Below are 16,129 nucleotides of genomic sequence, written 5' to 3'. Positions count from 1 at the left end.
CCGAAACGTGCTGCATCTCTTTATTGTGCAGGGTTAAGTCACCATGTCATCCATTCTGAAAAAAGCCGCTGCCCCCCCAACTACTAAAACAGCAGTGCAGATAAAAAATGTTGTTTTTTTTATAGTGGGTTAACTGCCTTGTTCAGGGGCAAAATGACAGACTTTTTACCTTGTCAGTTCAGGGATTCAATCTTGCAACCTTTCGGTTACTAGTCCAACGCTCTAACCACTAGGCTAGTTTACATACACTTAGGTTGGAGTCATTTAAACTCATTTTTCAACCACTCCACACATTTCTTGTTAACAAACTATAGTTTTGGCAAGTCGGTTAGGACATCCACTTTGTGCATGACACAAGTAGTTTTTCCAACAATTGTTTACAGACAGATTATTTCACTTATAATTCACTGTATCCCAATTCCAGTGGGTCAGAAGTTTACATACACTAAGTTGACTGTGCTTTTAAACTGCTTGGAAAATTCCAGAAAATTATGTCATGGCTTTAGAAGCTTCTGATAGACTAACAGACATCATTTGAGTCAATTTGAGGTGTACCTGTGGATGTATTTCAAAGCCTACCTTCAAACTCAGTGCCTCTTTGCTTGACATCATGGGAAAATCAAAAGAAATCAGCCAAGACCTCAGAAAAAAGATTGGAGATCTTGAAGTCTGAAGGATGAAGTCTGGTTCATCCTTGGGAGCAATTTCCAAACGCCTGAAGGTACCACGTTCGTCTGTACAAACAATAGTATATAAACACCATGGGACCAGGCAACTGTCATACCGCTCAGGAAGGAGACGCGTTCTGTCTCCTAGAGATGAACGCACTTTGGTGCGAAAAGTGTACATCAATCCCAGAACAACAGCAAAGGACTTTGTGAAGATGCTGGAGGAAACCGGTACAAAGTATCTATATCCACAGTCCTATAAAACGAGTCCTATATCAACATAACCTGAAAGGCCGCTCAGCAAGGAAGAACTGCTCCAAAACTGCCATAAAAAAAGCCAGACTACGGCTTGCAACTGCACATGGGGACTGATGAAACAAAAATAGAACTGTTTGCCATAATGACCATCGTTATGTTTGGAGGAAAAAGGGGGAGGCTTGCAAGCCGAAGAACACCATCCCAACCGTGCACGGGTGTGGCAGCATCATGTTGTGGTGGTGCCTTGCTGCAGGAGGGACTGGTGCACTTCACAAAATAGATTGCATCATGAGAAGGAAAATGATGTGGATATATTGAAGCGACATCAGTCAGGTAGTTAAAGCTTGGTCGGAAATGGGTCTTCCAAATGGACAATGACCCCAAGCATACTTCCAAAGTTGTGGAAAACAGCTTAAGGACAACAAAGTCAAGGTCTCGGAGTGGCCATCACCTGACCTCAATCCTATAGAAAATTTGTGGGCAGAACTGAAAAAGCGTGTGTGAGCAAGGAGTGTATGTATGTAAACTTCTGACCCACTGGGAACGTGATGAAAGAAATACAAGCTGAAGTAAATCATTCTCTCTACTATTATTCTGACATTTCCCTGTCTTAGGTAAGTTAGGATCACCACTTTATTTTAAGAATGTGAATTTCTACTAGGAATAAATTTCAGGATTTGTGAAAAACTGAGTTTAAATGTATTTGGCCAAGGTGTATGTAAACTTCCGACTTCAACTGTAGGTGCCCTGCCATTCCTTTACTGTGCAGCACAACTGTCTTTTTACGATGGCATATGTTGTTTAAGTAGGTATGAAAATGGTAGTACTGAGCAACAGTGGAAAGGCTGATCCTCTGTGGAAAGACTGGCTGTGACAGGTAACCGGCAGGTAACTGGAGGGTTGCCGGTTCAAATCCAGGGTCAGAGTGGGAAGTGAGCTGGCATCCGCAGGGTTGCTGGTATCAAATCCCAGCCCCCTGCACCTCTCCAAACCTGGATGTGTGTATTTCGGAAGGGTTGAGCTAAAAGCGGAAGTCAAATTGTGCTATCGACCAATAAAGTGATAGATATATTTAACTTGGCAAATAAATAAAGAACAAATTATTATTTAAAATGATGGCCTAACTGGGAACAGTGGCTTAATTGCCTTGTTCTGGGGAAGAAAGACACATTTTTACCTTGTCAGCTCGGGGATTCGATCCAGCAACCTTTTGGTTACTGTCCCAACGCTCTAACCACTAGGCTGCCTGCCACCCCAAGGCGGATGAAAGAACATTCATTCCGTCTTAAAGGAATTTGTATTAGAGCTATTAAACACACAATACAGTAGACTAATAAAGGCCAGCATGCTGCAGAATGCTGTAATCTGCGTATTACAGAAGGGACTTTGATAACCCCCCTGCTCAGATCTCCACTGTGATCTCGGCAGTATGTTTAAACAGATGAGGAGCCGGCCATTGTGTTTGTGGGATTCCACTGTTTCACACAGGGATGTCGTTACTGAAGGTTAGAAACTGAGGCCTCTGACTGTGTGTCCTTTTGTGTGCCCACAGACCTGTTGAGGGTTGGTAAACAACCTCCATGGCTGTCAGTTCGATTTTTGAGTTTGAACGGCAGTTTGCAAGGGGGAAACAGTGGAAGAAGCATTAGATCAGAGCCCGACCAAGGTTATCAGAGCACATTAAAGGGTTAGTACCAGAATACCATTGTGTTTAGCCAGGGCTGTTGTGTGGAGTGGTGCTTTGATGGACACGTCACACTTTATAATCCACTGCTCTCAGCCCTATTGTGCTGCTCAGATTGTTCCCTGCGTCCCTGCAGTCCAAACGCAGCTTTTGTGAACTGTGGGTTTTGTAGCACTGGGTCTTTCTCCAGTTCTTACACAGTGTGGTGTGGGAGATTACACACACCCTGGCCCTCCAAACCATGACTGATCTCAGCTCTGCCCAATCCCTTTTTCATTTCTCCTCTTTTCACAAGACGTTTTTGTGTAAAGGGCCTCTCCCTTTCTTAGCTCATGTCTTTAGGTCTTGGTATGACTCTCATTCTTTCAGTTATCAGTGCTGTGTACGTAATCAGGTAGGCCCACTGTTTTTTTTTTTACGATGTTGACATTACATACTGTATGGGTAACTGATATTTTTATGTTACTCCTGAAAGGTTCAATAGCTGAAATGAATTGTACAAGGAAAGGAAGGAGAAACCTGTTGGAGAATACACACGGAGTATACAAAACATCAGGAACACCTTCCTAATCTTGAGCTGTACCTCCTTTTGCCCTCAATTCATCGGGGCATAGACTACACAAGGTGTCGAAAGCGTTCCACAGGGATGCTGTCCCATGTTGACTAATGCTTCCCACAGTTGTGTCAAGCTGGATGGATGTCCTTTTGGTGATGGACCATTCTTGATACACACAGGAAACTGTTGAGTGTGAAAAACCCAGCAGCGTTGCAGTTGTTGACACACTTAAACCGGTGTGCCTAGCACCTACTACCCTACCACTTTTAAAGGCACTTAAATCTTTTGTCTTGCCCATTCACCCTCTGAGTGGCACACACACACAATCCATGTCTCAAGGCTTGAAATTCCTCCTTTAACCTGTCTCCTCACCCTTCATCTACACTGGTTTTGAAGTGGATTTAACAAGTGACATCAATAAGGGATCATTATTTCACCTGGAGTCACCAGGTCTGTCTATGCCATTTTGTACACTCAGTGTATGTGTTTGTGTGTTGTTTTTTATACAGTAGGCGTTGCCTTTTAGTCAATAAGACTGTTATTGCATCATGGAAGAAGTATATATTGTCTTTTTCTTTTGACCCTTTTTGAGGAATATGTTGATTCATTGATGTCTTGCCATTGTCCGATCAGTCCGTCACGCAGGCTTTGTAAAGAATGTGTGGAGGTGGAAGCACTAAGATTTTATTCATGTTGCTACACAATTTGTTCTCTGTAATATATAGTATCTGTAGATAGAAATTAGAATCGTTCAAATATTTCTCTTCAGACTTGAGTAATTAGTGATATTTTCTAATACCTTAATTTAAAAAATTAGATCTCATTTGCCAAAATCAGAAGTAATGATTAAATGGAATGATTTAGGGCTGCTACAATAATGCATACAAGTATTTGTTGTAACGGCGTTCTTCGTTTGTCGAAAGAGAGTCGGACCGAAATGCAGGGTGTTGGTTACTCATGTTTTTAATGGAACAAATGACGATACACGAAATAACTTATAAATACAAAAAACAACAAACGGAACGTGAAAAAACCTATACAGCCTGTCTGGTGAACACTAACACAGAGACAGGAACAATCACCCACAAAATACAAAGTGAAACCCAGGCTACCTAAATACGGTTCCCAATCAGAGACAACGAGAATCACCTGACTCTGATTGAGAACCGCCTCAGGCAGCCAAACCTATTCAACACCCCTACTCAGCCGCAATCCCAATAACTAAAAAACCCCACTACGAAATACAACAACATAAACCCATAATCACACCCTGGCCTGACCAACTAATTAACAAAAACACAAAATACTAAGACCAAGGCGTGACAGACTCCCCCCTAAGGTGCGGACTCCCGGACGCACCTCAAAACCATAGGGAGGGTCCGGGTGGGCGTCTGTCCATGGTGGCGGTTCCGGCTTGGGACGTGGACCCCACTCCATAAATGTCAAAGTTCCTCCCCTTCGCGTCCTGGGATGATCCACCCTCGCCGCCGACCATGGCCTAATAGTCCTCACCCAGAACCCCACTGAACTGAGGGGCAGCTCGGGACTGAGGGGAAGCTCGGAACTGAGGGGCAGCTCAGTACTGAGAGGAAGCCCAGTACTGAGATGAAGCCCAGCCAGGCAGTTGAATCTGGCAGATCCTGGCTGACTGGCGGATCTGGAAGAGTCTGGTTGACTAGCGGATCTGGAAGAGTCTGGTTGACTAGCGGATCTGGAAGAGTCTGGTTGACTGGCGGATCTGGAAGAGTCTGGCTGACTGGCGGATCTGGAAGAGTCTGGCTGACTGGCGGATCTGGAAGAGTCTGGCTGACTGGCGGATCTGGAAGAGTCTGGCTGACTGGCGGATCTGGAAGAGTCTGGCTGACTGGCGGATCTGGAAGAGTCTGGCTGACTATGGAAGAGTCTGGCTGACTGGCGGATCTGGAAGAGTCTGGCTGACTGGCGGATCTGGAAGAGTCTGGCTGACTGGCGGATCTGGAAGAGTCTGGCTGACTGGCGGATCTGGAAGAGTCTGGGACTGGCGGATCTGGAAGAGTCTGGCTGACTGGCGGATCTGGAAGAGTCTGGCTGACTGGCGGATCTGGAAGAGTCTGGCTGACTGGCGGATCTGGAAGAGTCTGGCTGACTGGCGGATCTGGAAGAGTCTGGCTGACTGGCGGATCTGGAAGAGTCTGGCTGACTGGCGGATCTGGAAGAGTCTGGCTGACTGGCGGATCTGGAAGAGTCTGGCTGACTGGCGGATCTGGAAGAGTCTGGCTGACTGGATCTGGAAGATCTGGCTGACTGGCGGATCTGGAAGAGTCTGGCTGACTGGCGGATCTGGAAGAGTCTGGCTGACTGGCAGATCTGGCTGCTCCATGCAGATTGACAGCTCTGGCAGCTTCTTGTAGATTGACAGCTCTGGCTGCTCCATGCAGATTGACAGCTCTGGCAGCTTCTTGCAGACTAACAGCTTTGGCAGCTCCTTGCAGACTGGCAGCTCCTTGCAGACTGGCAGCTCCATGCAGACTGGCAGCTCCTTGCAGACTGGCAGCTCCATGCAGACTGGCAGCTCTAGCTGCTCCATGCAAACTGGCAGCTCTGGCTGCTCCATGCAGACTGGCAGCTCCTTGCAGACTGGCAGCTCCTTGCAGACTGGCAGCTCCTTGCAGACTGGCAGCTCCATGCAGACTGGCAGCTCCTTGCAGACTGGCAGCTCCTTGCAGACTGGCAGCTCCATGCAGACTGGCAGCTCCATGCAGACTGGCAGCTCCTTGCAGACTGGCAGCTCCATGCAGACTGGCAGCTCCATGCAGACTGGCAGCTCTGGCTGCTCCAAGCAGACTGACAGCTCTGGCTGCTCCAAGCAGACTGACAGCTCTGGCTGCTCCAAGCAGACTGACAGCTCTGGCTGCTCCATGCAGACTGACAGCTCTGGCTGCTCCAAGCAGACTGACAGCTCTGGCTGCTCCATGCAGACTGGCAGCTCTGGCTGCTCCATGCAGACTGGCAGCTCTGGCTGCTCCATGCAGACTGGCAGCTCTGGCTGCTCCGAACAGGCAGGAGGCTCCGGCAGCGCTGGAGAGGAGAAAGGCTCTGATAGCGCTGAACAGGCGGGAGACTCCGACAGCGTAGGAGAGGGAGTAAGCGCTGGCTGCGCTGAACAGGCGAGGCGCACTGAAGGCCTGGTGCGTGGTACTGGAACTGGTGGTACTGGATCGAGGACACGCACAGGAAGCCTGGTGCGGGGAGCTGCCATCGGAGGACTGGTGTGTGAAGGTGGCACAGGATGGACTGGACCGTGAAGGTGTACTGGAGAGCCTGAGAGCAGGACTGGCACAGGACGTGCAAGGCTAGGTAGGTACACAGGAGGCCTAGTGTGTGAGGCTGGCACATTTTTCACCAGCCGACTAACACGCACCTCAGGACTAGTATGGAGCGCTGACCCAGGTGCCATTAAATCCCCGACACGCTCCGTCGGACGAATCTTGTACCTAAAGCACCAAACTAGCAACTCCCTCATTAAACTCTCCTCCAATTTCCCCATTAACTCCTTCACAGTCTCTGTTTCGCTCACCTCCAACACCGGTTCTGGTCTCCTCCTTGGCTCCTCACGATGAACAGGGAGAGTTGGCTCAGGTCTGTCTCCTGACTCAGCCACTCTCCCTCTGAGCCCCCCCAAGAAATTTTGGGGCTGATGTTCGGGTTTCGCTCTGCGCCGCCGTGTCTTTCTTTTCGACTCCATTCTCCTATAGCCCTCTCCGCACTGCTCCAGCGAATCCCAGGCGGGCTCCGGCACTCTCTCTGGGTCGGCCGATCACCTGTCTATTTCTTCCCACGTCGTATACTCCAAGCCTCTGCTGTCCATAACGTCCTCCCTTCGCTGCTCCAGCTGCCTGTTAACACGCTGCTCGGTCCGTGTGTGGTGGGTGATTCTGTAACGGCGTTCTTCGTTTGTCGAAAGAGAGTCGGACCGAAATGCAGCGTGTTGGTTACTCATGTTTTTAATGGAAATGACGATACACTAAATAACTTATAAATACAAAAAACAACAAACGGAACGTGAAAAAACCTATACAGCCTGTCTGGTGAACACTAACACAGAGAGAGGAACAATCACCCACAAAATACAAAGTGAAACCCAGGCTACCTAAATACGGTTCCCAATCAGAGACAACGAGAATCACCTGACTCTGATTGAGAACCGCCTCAGGCAGCCAAACCTATGCAACACCCCTACTCAGCCGCAATCCCAATAACTAAAAAACCCCACTATGAAATACAACAACATAAACCCATGTCACACCCTGGCCTGACCAACTAATTAACGAAAACACAAAATACTAAGACCAAGGCGTGACATTTGTATCATATTATTTGATTAAAGGTTTAAAAGTGAAGAACACTTGATTCCAATATTTGGATAGTTTGAATCATAATTAACATTTTAAACATTCACAAAGTTATTTTCATAAATGTTTCCTTTTTTTAGTTATGGAATGGATAAGGTGAATTGGTCACTCTACAGGAGGTTGGATTTAGTCTGTAAAATATTATACTTGTACAATTTTAGTTATTTCTTCAGAGGTGTTTTTGTATTTCGATCTGACATGTTCTCATAAAGCAATTTGTAACACATGAAATGAAAAATGTTCTATATGAAACTAAAGCATCCAAACATACATCACTGTCAATGGATAATGCTTTCATTAAATCAGTCAATTCAGGCTGAAGTAGTACACATTTATAAAGCCCCCGCCAAGGCTATAACAACTGAAATATACACTATGCGCTAGAACACCATTCCTGTCAAACAATAAGCCCTAATTTGTTCCTGTGTTCTCCTTCAGGTCCTCCCAACAACCACCACAGTCAGTCTCTGCGGCCGCCACTCCCTCCTCCTCACAACCACCACCAGTCATCGGCCAACTCCCTGAACCGCAACACCCTGGCCAGCCGTCGCGGCCAAACCCATGCCCCCTCGGCGGCCCCCGGGGAGGGCCCCTCCACACCAGAGTCAGTCCAGCTCCAGGAAAGCTGGGCGCTGAACAGCAGCGTGCCCCTGGAGACCAGGTCAGTATCACTGTCTCCCTGCTTGCGATCCATTCATGTTTGGACACCCTCCCTATTCAGAGGGACAGGAACACTTTATGCTTCCTATCAGCTCCTGGTACTGTGACAGCTGGCTGTATTTATCCAAGTGACAAAGGTCTTTACCTTAAACCTAAAGGCTCTGGTCAGGTTTGTGGGTGCCCTCTGCCCAGCTGCTAGAGCTCTGAACTCAACATCCCCTTCTGCCGTTGCCTATCTTCACACACAGCCACACTGGCACACAGGCAGAGGCCCTGCCTGCTGCTCTCTCTCTGGTGTTCTGGTAGATGGAAGCTGGGGTCCTCCTCTCCCCCTCTGTTCTGCCTTTTTGTTTGGTGTGTGATTGCCATGCTCCTGCTGGGTTGTGAGTCGCTCCTCTATGTTCCCAGATCACACTCCAAACACGCCGCATGCACAATTCATGTTACCGGGACTACAGGGCGTGTCCCTCAGATGTTTTATTTGCCAGGAGCTCCTGCTACTCCTGCTACCGCCGGGTGCCTTTACCTGCCTGTTCCCTCCTTTCCAAAATGGAGCCTGGCGCCTGAGTCACAGCCAGCATGCCTCCTACTGAGTGAGGAAATCAGTTTTTACTGTAGGAACTCCGTTTTTTTTCAATTCCATCATGTTAGCTGAGATACGCAGGAATAACGAGACAGTGTTCAGGATGTTAGGGTTGTATTTCCTGATCTGGTGTCCTAGCAGCATGAGTTGTGTTCTGCTGCTTTTCAGGTTTTTAGGCCATGCATTTTCCCAAAAGTCTCCAGTATGGTGGTTTGTTAGCAGTGGTGGAAAAAGTACCCAATTGTCATACTTGAGTAAAAGTAACGATACCTTGATAGAAAATTACTCAAAGTTAAAGTCGCCCAGTAAATTACTACTTGAGTAAAAGTCTAAAACTATTTGGTTTTAAATATACTTAAGTATCAAGAGTAGAAGTATGAATAATTGAAAATTCCTTATATTAAGCAAACCAGGCAGCACAATTTTTATTTTTATTTTTTATTTACAGATAGCCAGGGGCACACTCCAACAGTCAGACATATTTGACAAACGATGCATTTGTGCTTAGTGAGTCCACCAAATCAGAGGCTTTAGGAATGACCAGGGAGGTTCTGTTGATAAGTGTGTGAATTTGACCATTTTCTGTCCTGCTAAGCATTCAAAATGTAACTTTTGAGTGTCAGGGGAAATGTTTTTTTTTTAAAGTACATTATTTTCTTTAGGGATGTAGTGAAGTAAAAGGTGTCAAAAATATAAATAGTAAAGTAAGATACCCCAAAAAACTACTTAAGTAGTACTTCAAAATATTTTTACTTAAGTACTTTACACCACTGCTTGTTAGTTAGTTTATTAGGTTTTCTGACTTCCCTTTCTACTGTGGACAGCAATCCAATTTCCTCTTCCTAATCCTACACTTTACATTGACAGCTATATACACTTACACAAATGCAAACTACACACAAAACAAAACAGTACAAGAACCCTGCGTCTATTCGCTCACTATCAATTCCCCCTAGTGCTCCTTACCCTTTTCTCCTCACCCCCTTCTGTCTCTCCTCTTCTCTCTTCCCTCTCTCCCTGCCCCCTCAGTGCCTGTTCTCAGCAGGCAGATTAATATAGCTTCTGTCGGGGCATATGGGCCTGACCTCACACACTTCAGTTCATAATTCTTTGTCTTTCAGATGCCCCTGTCTGGGGCATCTTGCAGCGCTAGCACTTTTACTTAGTTTCACCCATTAATACTGCTTGGTCTTTACAGAGTCTCCCTCATAGGCATAAAACAACATTTCATCTGGGGCCTGACCCTTTACCCTATGACCTGGAACCACCCGACATGCTGTCCATCATACCACTGCTGGAGATAATATAACTCATACAGTACATTCACACACACACACACTAGCACACACATGCTCTCTCTCTCTCTCTCTCTCTCACACACACACACACACACACACACATTTTCAGGGAGGCAGTGACTTGGAAAAGCCTTTTTTTTGCAATGGAACAAATCAACTGTAAGGTTACCATATTGCAAATGACTACGGTAGAAAGACACATACCAACATTTTCTTTAATACATTTTCGCTGGCTAGCTACAACAGAAGGCCATTGTGGATAACTTTTTTATGTCTCTGCGTCCAGTATGAAATAAGTTAGAGGTAGTTTCACGAGCCTATGCTAACTAGCATTAGCGCAATGACTGGCTGTCTTCAGGAACAGTTACCGTGCTAGCTGTTCCTGTTCATCCAACTCTGGGGAAGTAGATAAATGGCTTCATTGCCTTAAATCTCAAACCATCCCTTTAATATGGAGGAAATTATAGTCATTGGAGCTAATTACAGGGATTTTTCTGTATAGAAAATTCTTAGGCGGGCTGTCTTAAGTGGTAATTTTTGGGATGGAAAATGGCTTCATTGCCAACTTAAACGACCAAAACCAGATAAAAAGCATGCAGAAAAGATATTGAACTATATATAATTTTTCATAATACAATGTTTGAGAACAAACAATCGAATAGAAATTAGACAGTCAGGGCACATGCCCATTGATTTTGTTTGCGCAGCGGAATACAGCATTAGCCATTGCAAAATGCATATAATTGCAGGAAATGTGCTTTTAAAGCTGCAAAATTGTCCCTCAACTCCATGCCAAACTGTATAGAATTGCTGGAAATTAACTTCAAATCTTCAAAATTTTCTTTCAGCTCAATGAAAAAATCTGAAGAATTGCAGAAAATGACCTTTTAAAACAGTTCGATGTTCTCTCCGACGCCAAGATACCTTTACTTTTTCAGCTTATAGGCTATGTTAGAGTTGACACTTCCTCTTCCAATTAATTGTGGGGATGTCAAAATAATGAAGCTATCAACCAAATCTAGTCATTAAAATAAAGTATTTATTTTACTTGCCATTATCGTTCACCTTTTTGCTAACATATGCTGGGTCGCCAGTTTGCCTGGGCAAGAAAAGTTTGAAAACCACTTTCATAGTGCACTATTTTATATAATTCCCTCACGAAAGGCTTGCCCTAGTCTTTATGCGCCAAGGAACTACAGTGCATAAATGAGCTACCAAATTATTCAGCGACGACATCAATGTTATCTATAAAGAATCCTCCTTCTTTAGTGAAACAAAGTGGGAGTCAAATTGATTTAATTGTCATTTTTTTGTCAGCAATGTAGACAAAATACTCTAATGTCGAAGTGGAAGAAAAATGTAATAACTAAAATATAGTTGTTGCATAAGTCAATACATGTTAGAAACACCTTTGGCAGTGATTACAGCTGTGAGTCTTTCTGGGTAAAATCTCTAAGAGCTTTCCACACCTGGATTGTGCAATATTTACCCATTTTTATTATTTTCAAAATTATTCAAGCTCTGTCAAGATGTTTGGGGATCATGGCTCACAGTAATTTTTTCAAGTCTTGCCATAAATGTTCAAGCAGATTTAAGTCAAAAACTCGAACTTGGTTACTAAGGAACATTCACTGTCTTCTTGGTAAGCAAATCCGGTGTAGATTTATTGTAGGTTATTGTCCTGCTGAAAGGTGAATTCCTCTCCCAGTCTCTGGTGTAAAGCAGGTTTTCCTTTAGGATTTTGCCTGTGCTTAGCTCCGTCCTGTTTCTTTTTATCCTGAAAAACTCCCCAGTATTTGTTGATGTCAAGCATACTCATACCATGATGCAGCCACCATCATGCATGAAAATAAGGAGATAGTTGCTCAGTGACGGTTTGAGTTGGATTTGCCCAAACATAAGGCTTTGCATTTATGCAAAAATTGTAGTTCTTTGCTGTGTTTTAGTGACTTGTTGCACGTTTTGGAATATGTATTTGTATTCTTGGTTTCACTCTGTCATTTAGGTCCCTACCATGTTGTTTAATCCATCCTCAGTTTCTCCCATCACAATCATTAAACTGTAGCTGTTATAAAATCACCAATGGCCTCAACAGCTCAGTTCAGAAGGACAACTGTATATTTTGAGGTGTCTGGGTGGTTTAATACATAATCCACAGCATAATTATTTACTTGACTATGCTTAAGAGATAATCAATGTCTGATTTGTTAGTTACCCATCTACCAATCACTGACCATCTTTAAGAGGCTTTCGAAAAGCTCCGTTCTCTTTGTAGTTGAATCTGTGCTTGAAATTCAATACTTGACTGAGGGACCTTACAGAGGTTGTGTGTATGGGGGACAGAGGAAGGTTTAGTCATTCAAAAATCATGTCAACACCTATTATTTCACACAGTGTCCATGTAATTTATTCTGTGATTTGTTAAGCCACATTTAACTAATTTAGGCTTGCCATAACAAAGGGTCTGAATACTTATGCAGTGACTGTATTTTAGTTATTTATGTTTTATTTATCTTAAAAAATATACATATGATGACTTTGACATTACAGAGTATTTTGTGTACATTGTTGACATTTTTATTTTTTTGAATCCCGCTTTGTAGCACAGTAAAATGTGAAGAAATCCAAGGGGTCTGAATAATTCTGCAAGGCACTGTAACACTGTCATACTCTAGGGTCCAGTCTCATCACATTCCAGAAATGGTGAATTGAAATGAAATAATAAAAAAATCCATTATCCTGAGAGGTGAGCTGAGTCGCTGCCCGGTCCGCTCTCTCCCTGTATCCCCATGGGCTTGTTTGAGAATGCTGAACCATTCCTCTCTCTCTCACTCTCTTCCTCTCTCTCTCTATCTGCAGATTGAATGTCCTCCTCCAGCAGTCGATTTCTGCTGAGGAGCCCTGAAATTAAACGGGGTTGGGGGAGATAAAAAAAATCACAAAGTGTAGCGAGTAGTGGCCACCTGTGGAATGGTGCTTTTGGCCTGTAGGTGTTCCTCCTATATTCTCAACAACAGAATGCATAGCCTGTATTTAGCCAATTTGCATGTATGAGCCCTATTACAGTATATATTAGCACTACTACTGTATGCTCACAACGTAGCGTGAAAGCCCATATTGTATGGCTCCTGTAACATGAAGACCAAGCCGCTGATTATTATGGTACGCACTGATGCTGTATTTGCATGTTGATGGCATGTGTATTGGAATTAATTATGCACTCTTAATGGCAGCCATGTTAAATGGTAGTGTTTGTAGCTTGTTCAATTTCCAAATGCCTTTTTTCTCTGTTTTAACCCTACTGAGTCCGATTTTTTTTTTTTTTTTTTTAATATGAGCTCTGTCTAGGAGAGACATCCTCTGAGATTGGGTTAGTTATATAACGTGTTTTTCTCTGAGTTCAACTGCGTCATTGTGGTTGCTGTCCTGTCAGATTTAGTTTTTTTTGTTGTGGAAGTCTTCAAAGGCTGGTTGATTGGTTTTGATTTGACAGTTTAAAAAATTACATATACACACAGCACATACATTTTAAGAACACAATAAAGTCAATGACTTTGGTCCCTTAAGAAAGCCATGGTGCTTTTAGGGGGGTTCAACTCCCGAGCATTTTGATGTTGCTTTTTATTAGATTAGTTTTACTGACTCCGGCACCGTCGATATGGTTCAGTGTGTTAAGCGCCCAGCTCAATGTGTTGCCGTGGTTGCACCTTGCAGACAGACCTGACCCTGCCTGCCTGATATTCTGGAGGTATTGATATTGAGAGAGAAACAGCCAGAACCTCCAACAGTTCAGCCCTCCGTGACTTGAATCCCAAACAGGGTTCATTACATAAATTCTTATGCTAAATTTCTGTTGCCCTTGATAGCTTTACCATTATGTCCTGGCATGTCTGGTAGAATACTAATAGATCTACACTCCAGTTGAATTCCTGTTCATTATCTGTAAAATCTCCATTTACTCGTTAATTGCACTGGCTTTACACGCCCTCCCTCAGGATGAGAGAAGTGTTTACTGTGAAAGAGAGACTATGAACACAGTTTTGTCTTGCTGTTTTGTTTTGTTCTGTTTGGCTTGGTTTGGTTTTGTATTCATCTGTGGTTTTGTTAAACTGTCTGTGTGGGATAAACCCCTCTGAGTGGCATGTTGTGGCCAATTTACACACCGGAGCAGGAAGGAAAGAAAAGACTATCACCATAAGTGCTATTTAAAATGATGATAGGCAAACATCTGGATAAAATAAATAAACAAAAAGACAGAAAGGCTCACCTGAAAGAAGAAAAAAAACATTTTTTTTTGTGTGTCCTTATTCAAATGCAGCTTTGATGCTGGCTCTCCTCTTTGAAAATATGCAACTCGAGTGTGGATTTGATATGATATGTGTAACTAAAGCAATTAATGTATGAAGGCCTTTTATATTATATGCTCATTTTGTCCTATAATCACATTGAAATAGATTTCATTTTTTTTGTTTAAAGTCAGAGTAGGCTTGTGAACTGAATGTCATTGTAAGCTCGAGTGGCATTTTTAATAACTGCTGAATAGCATGTACATTTATTTTCACTATTGACCGATTTGGATACAAAACCGAGTTCTTTGTCATGTCAGGAGAGAGAATATTACATTCTCTACAGTGTGTTGTGTTGTTTAATTCAGGTGGTAATACCCACACATAATCAACTGTGATATCATCTCATCTGTTGTGTGCTTGCCAAAGCCATTATACTGTCTCTGTTTTGCTTTGCAAAGCTGTCTCTGACGACGGCTATATGACTCATGCCCTGGTGGATAAAATATGATTGATTTATGGATTAATTTACCTGCTGCCTGCTATGGTGCAATTAACATGCATCTAGTTGAGAGGATATTCTCTCCACTAACACGATGTGATGGCCGTGGCCAGCCGCCTGCGTGCTTGCCTGCCTGTCACCAAGGAACAGGTCATTAATCAGGCAGCGTCGGAGGGCAGGCCAAAGTAAGGGGCAGGGCGCTAACCTCAGCCATGTTTTCATTAGTGCACGTACACAGCCGCCAGGAGGGGCTGCTTGGGGGGGGGGGTTCACTCCTCTCCAAGTCTAACACCTTCTCAGGTCGCCGCGGTGACACCTCTTTCCACTGTCTTCATCCCTTTTATTATATACTGAGGAGGAGGTGTAGAGGATGATACTCTGATGAACTATAATGGCCAGCTGGCTGAAGGCATATTTAACACAGCCAATCGTACGTACATCAAACATGTTTGTTTATTTATATGATCCCTTTGATTGCCGATAGACAGTACAGTATATTCAATATACTATGTTCGGACAAACCATTCCTCCAGGTGTTTATTTCACTCCACACGAGGTTGTTAGAGTGAATTGAATGAGGATTATTAGGTCACATGTTTCAGACTCTGGGAATAGTTGATGTCATCAGCCAGCCATCGTTTGATGTTGACTGGTAATAGGGTAGACCGGCAAGTCAGCCCACTTTATCATCGCTATTCCAGGGTGAGGAATGCCGACGCACCATCATCACGGCTATGAAAATCGGGCTGTTGCCTTGAGCAGGTTTCACATTTGACCTTGCCTGCACGTGAAGCCCAAACGTAAAGACTGATCCCAAATGTAAAGACTGACGGAGACGCATCGAGGTAAGGCCTTGAGTTATGTGTGCACGCCTCCTACAGCTCGTTTGTGCGTCCGACCTGTTTTTTTTCTCTCTCTCTCTCTCTCTTTCTCTCTCTCTCTCTCTCACTTATATCTAAGTCATTCTGTTCCTTTCTCGCCCCATGAAATGATTATTTCTGAGCTGACGCTCTCATTTGGACACAGACCACCAAACCGGTGAATTGAGAATTGACGTGAGGATTGACGGTCAATCCACTTGTTACTCTCTCTGCTGCTTCCCCCTACCTACTTCATATAAGAGTTCCTTCCCTCTACAACACATATAGTCGATTTAACAGACATCTCTGACAGATTTCCTACTTATTTCTAACTGTAATTCCCAGACCTTTTGTTACAAGTCATCCTTGGTGTTCTCCAGCGA

The 16,129-nt window shown here is 44.1% G+C and overlaps 1 protein-coding gene across 1 annotated transcript in view; it reads left to right on the top strand.

Annotated features, from left to right (window-relative positions):
• The window catches only part of LOC135548735 (teneurin-2-like), a 217,506-nt gene that overhangs the window by 154,633 nt on the left and 46,744 nt on the right, over positions 1-16,129 (top strand). The window contains exon 6 of the mRNA XM_064978616.1: positions 7,996-8,218. Coding sequence (XP_064834688.1) covers positions 7,996-8,218 — 223 coding nt within the window. The remainder of the gene's footprint in view (positions 1-7,995; positions 8,219-16,129) is intronic.

Source organism: Oncorhynchus masou, chromosome 11 (assembly GCF_036934945.1).
Source record: "Oncorhynchus masou masou isolate Uvic2021 chromosome 11, UVic_Omas_1.1, whole genome shotgun sequence".
Classification (NCBI taxonomy): domain Eukaryota; kingdom Metazoa; phylum Chordata; class Actinopteri; order Salmoniformes; family Salmonidae; genus Oncorhynchus; species Oncorhynchus masou.
The sequence above is the reverse complement of the archived record's forward strand: the minus strand, read 5'-3'. Positions and strand labels throughout refer to the sequence as shown.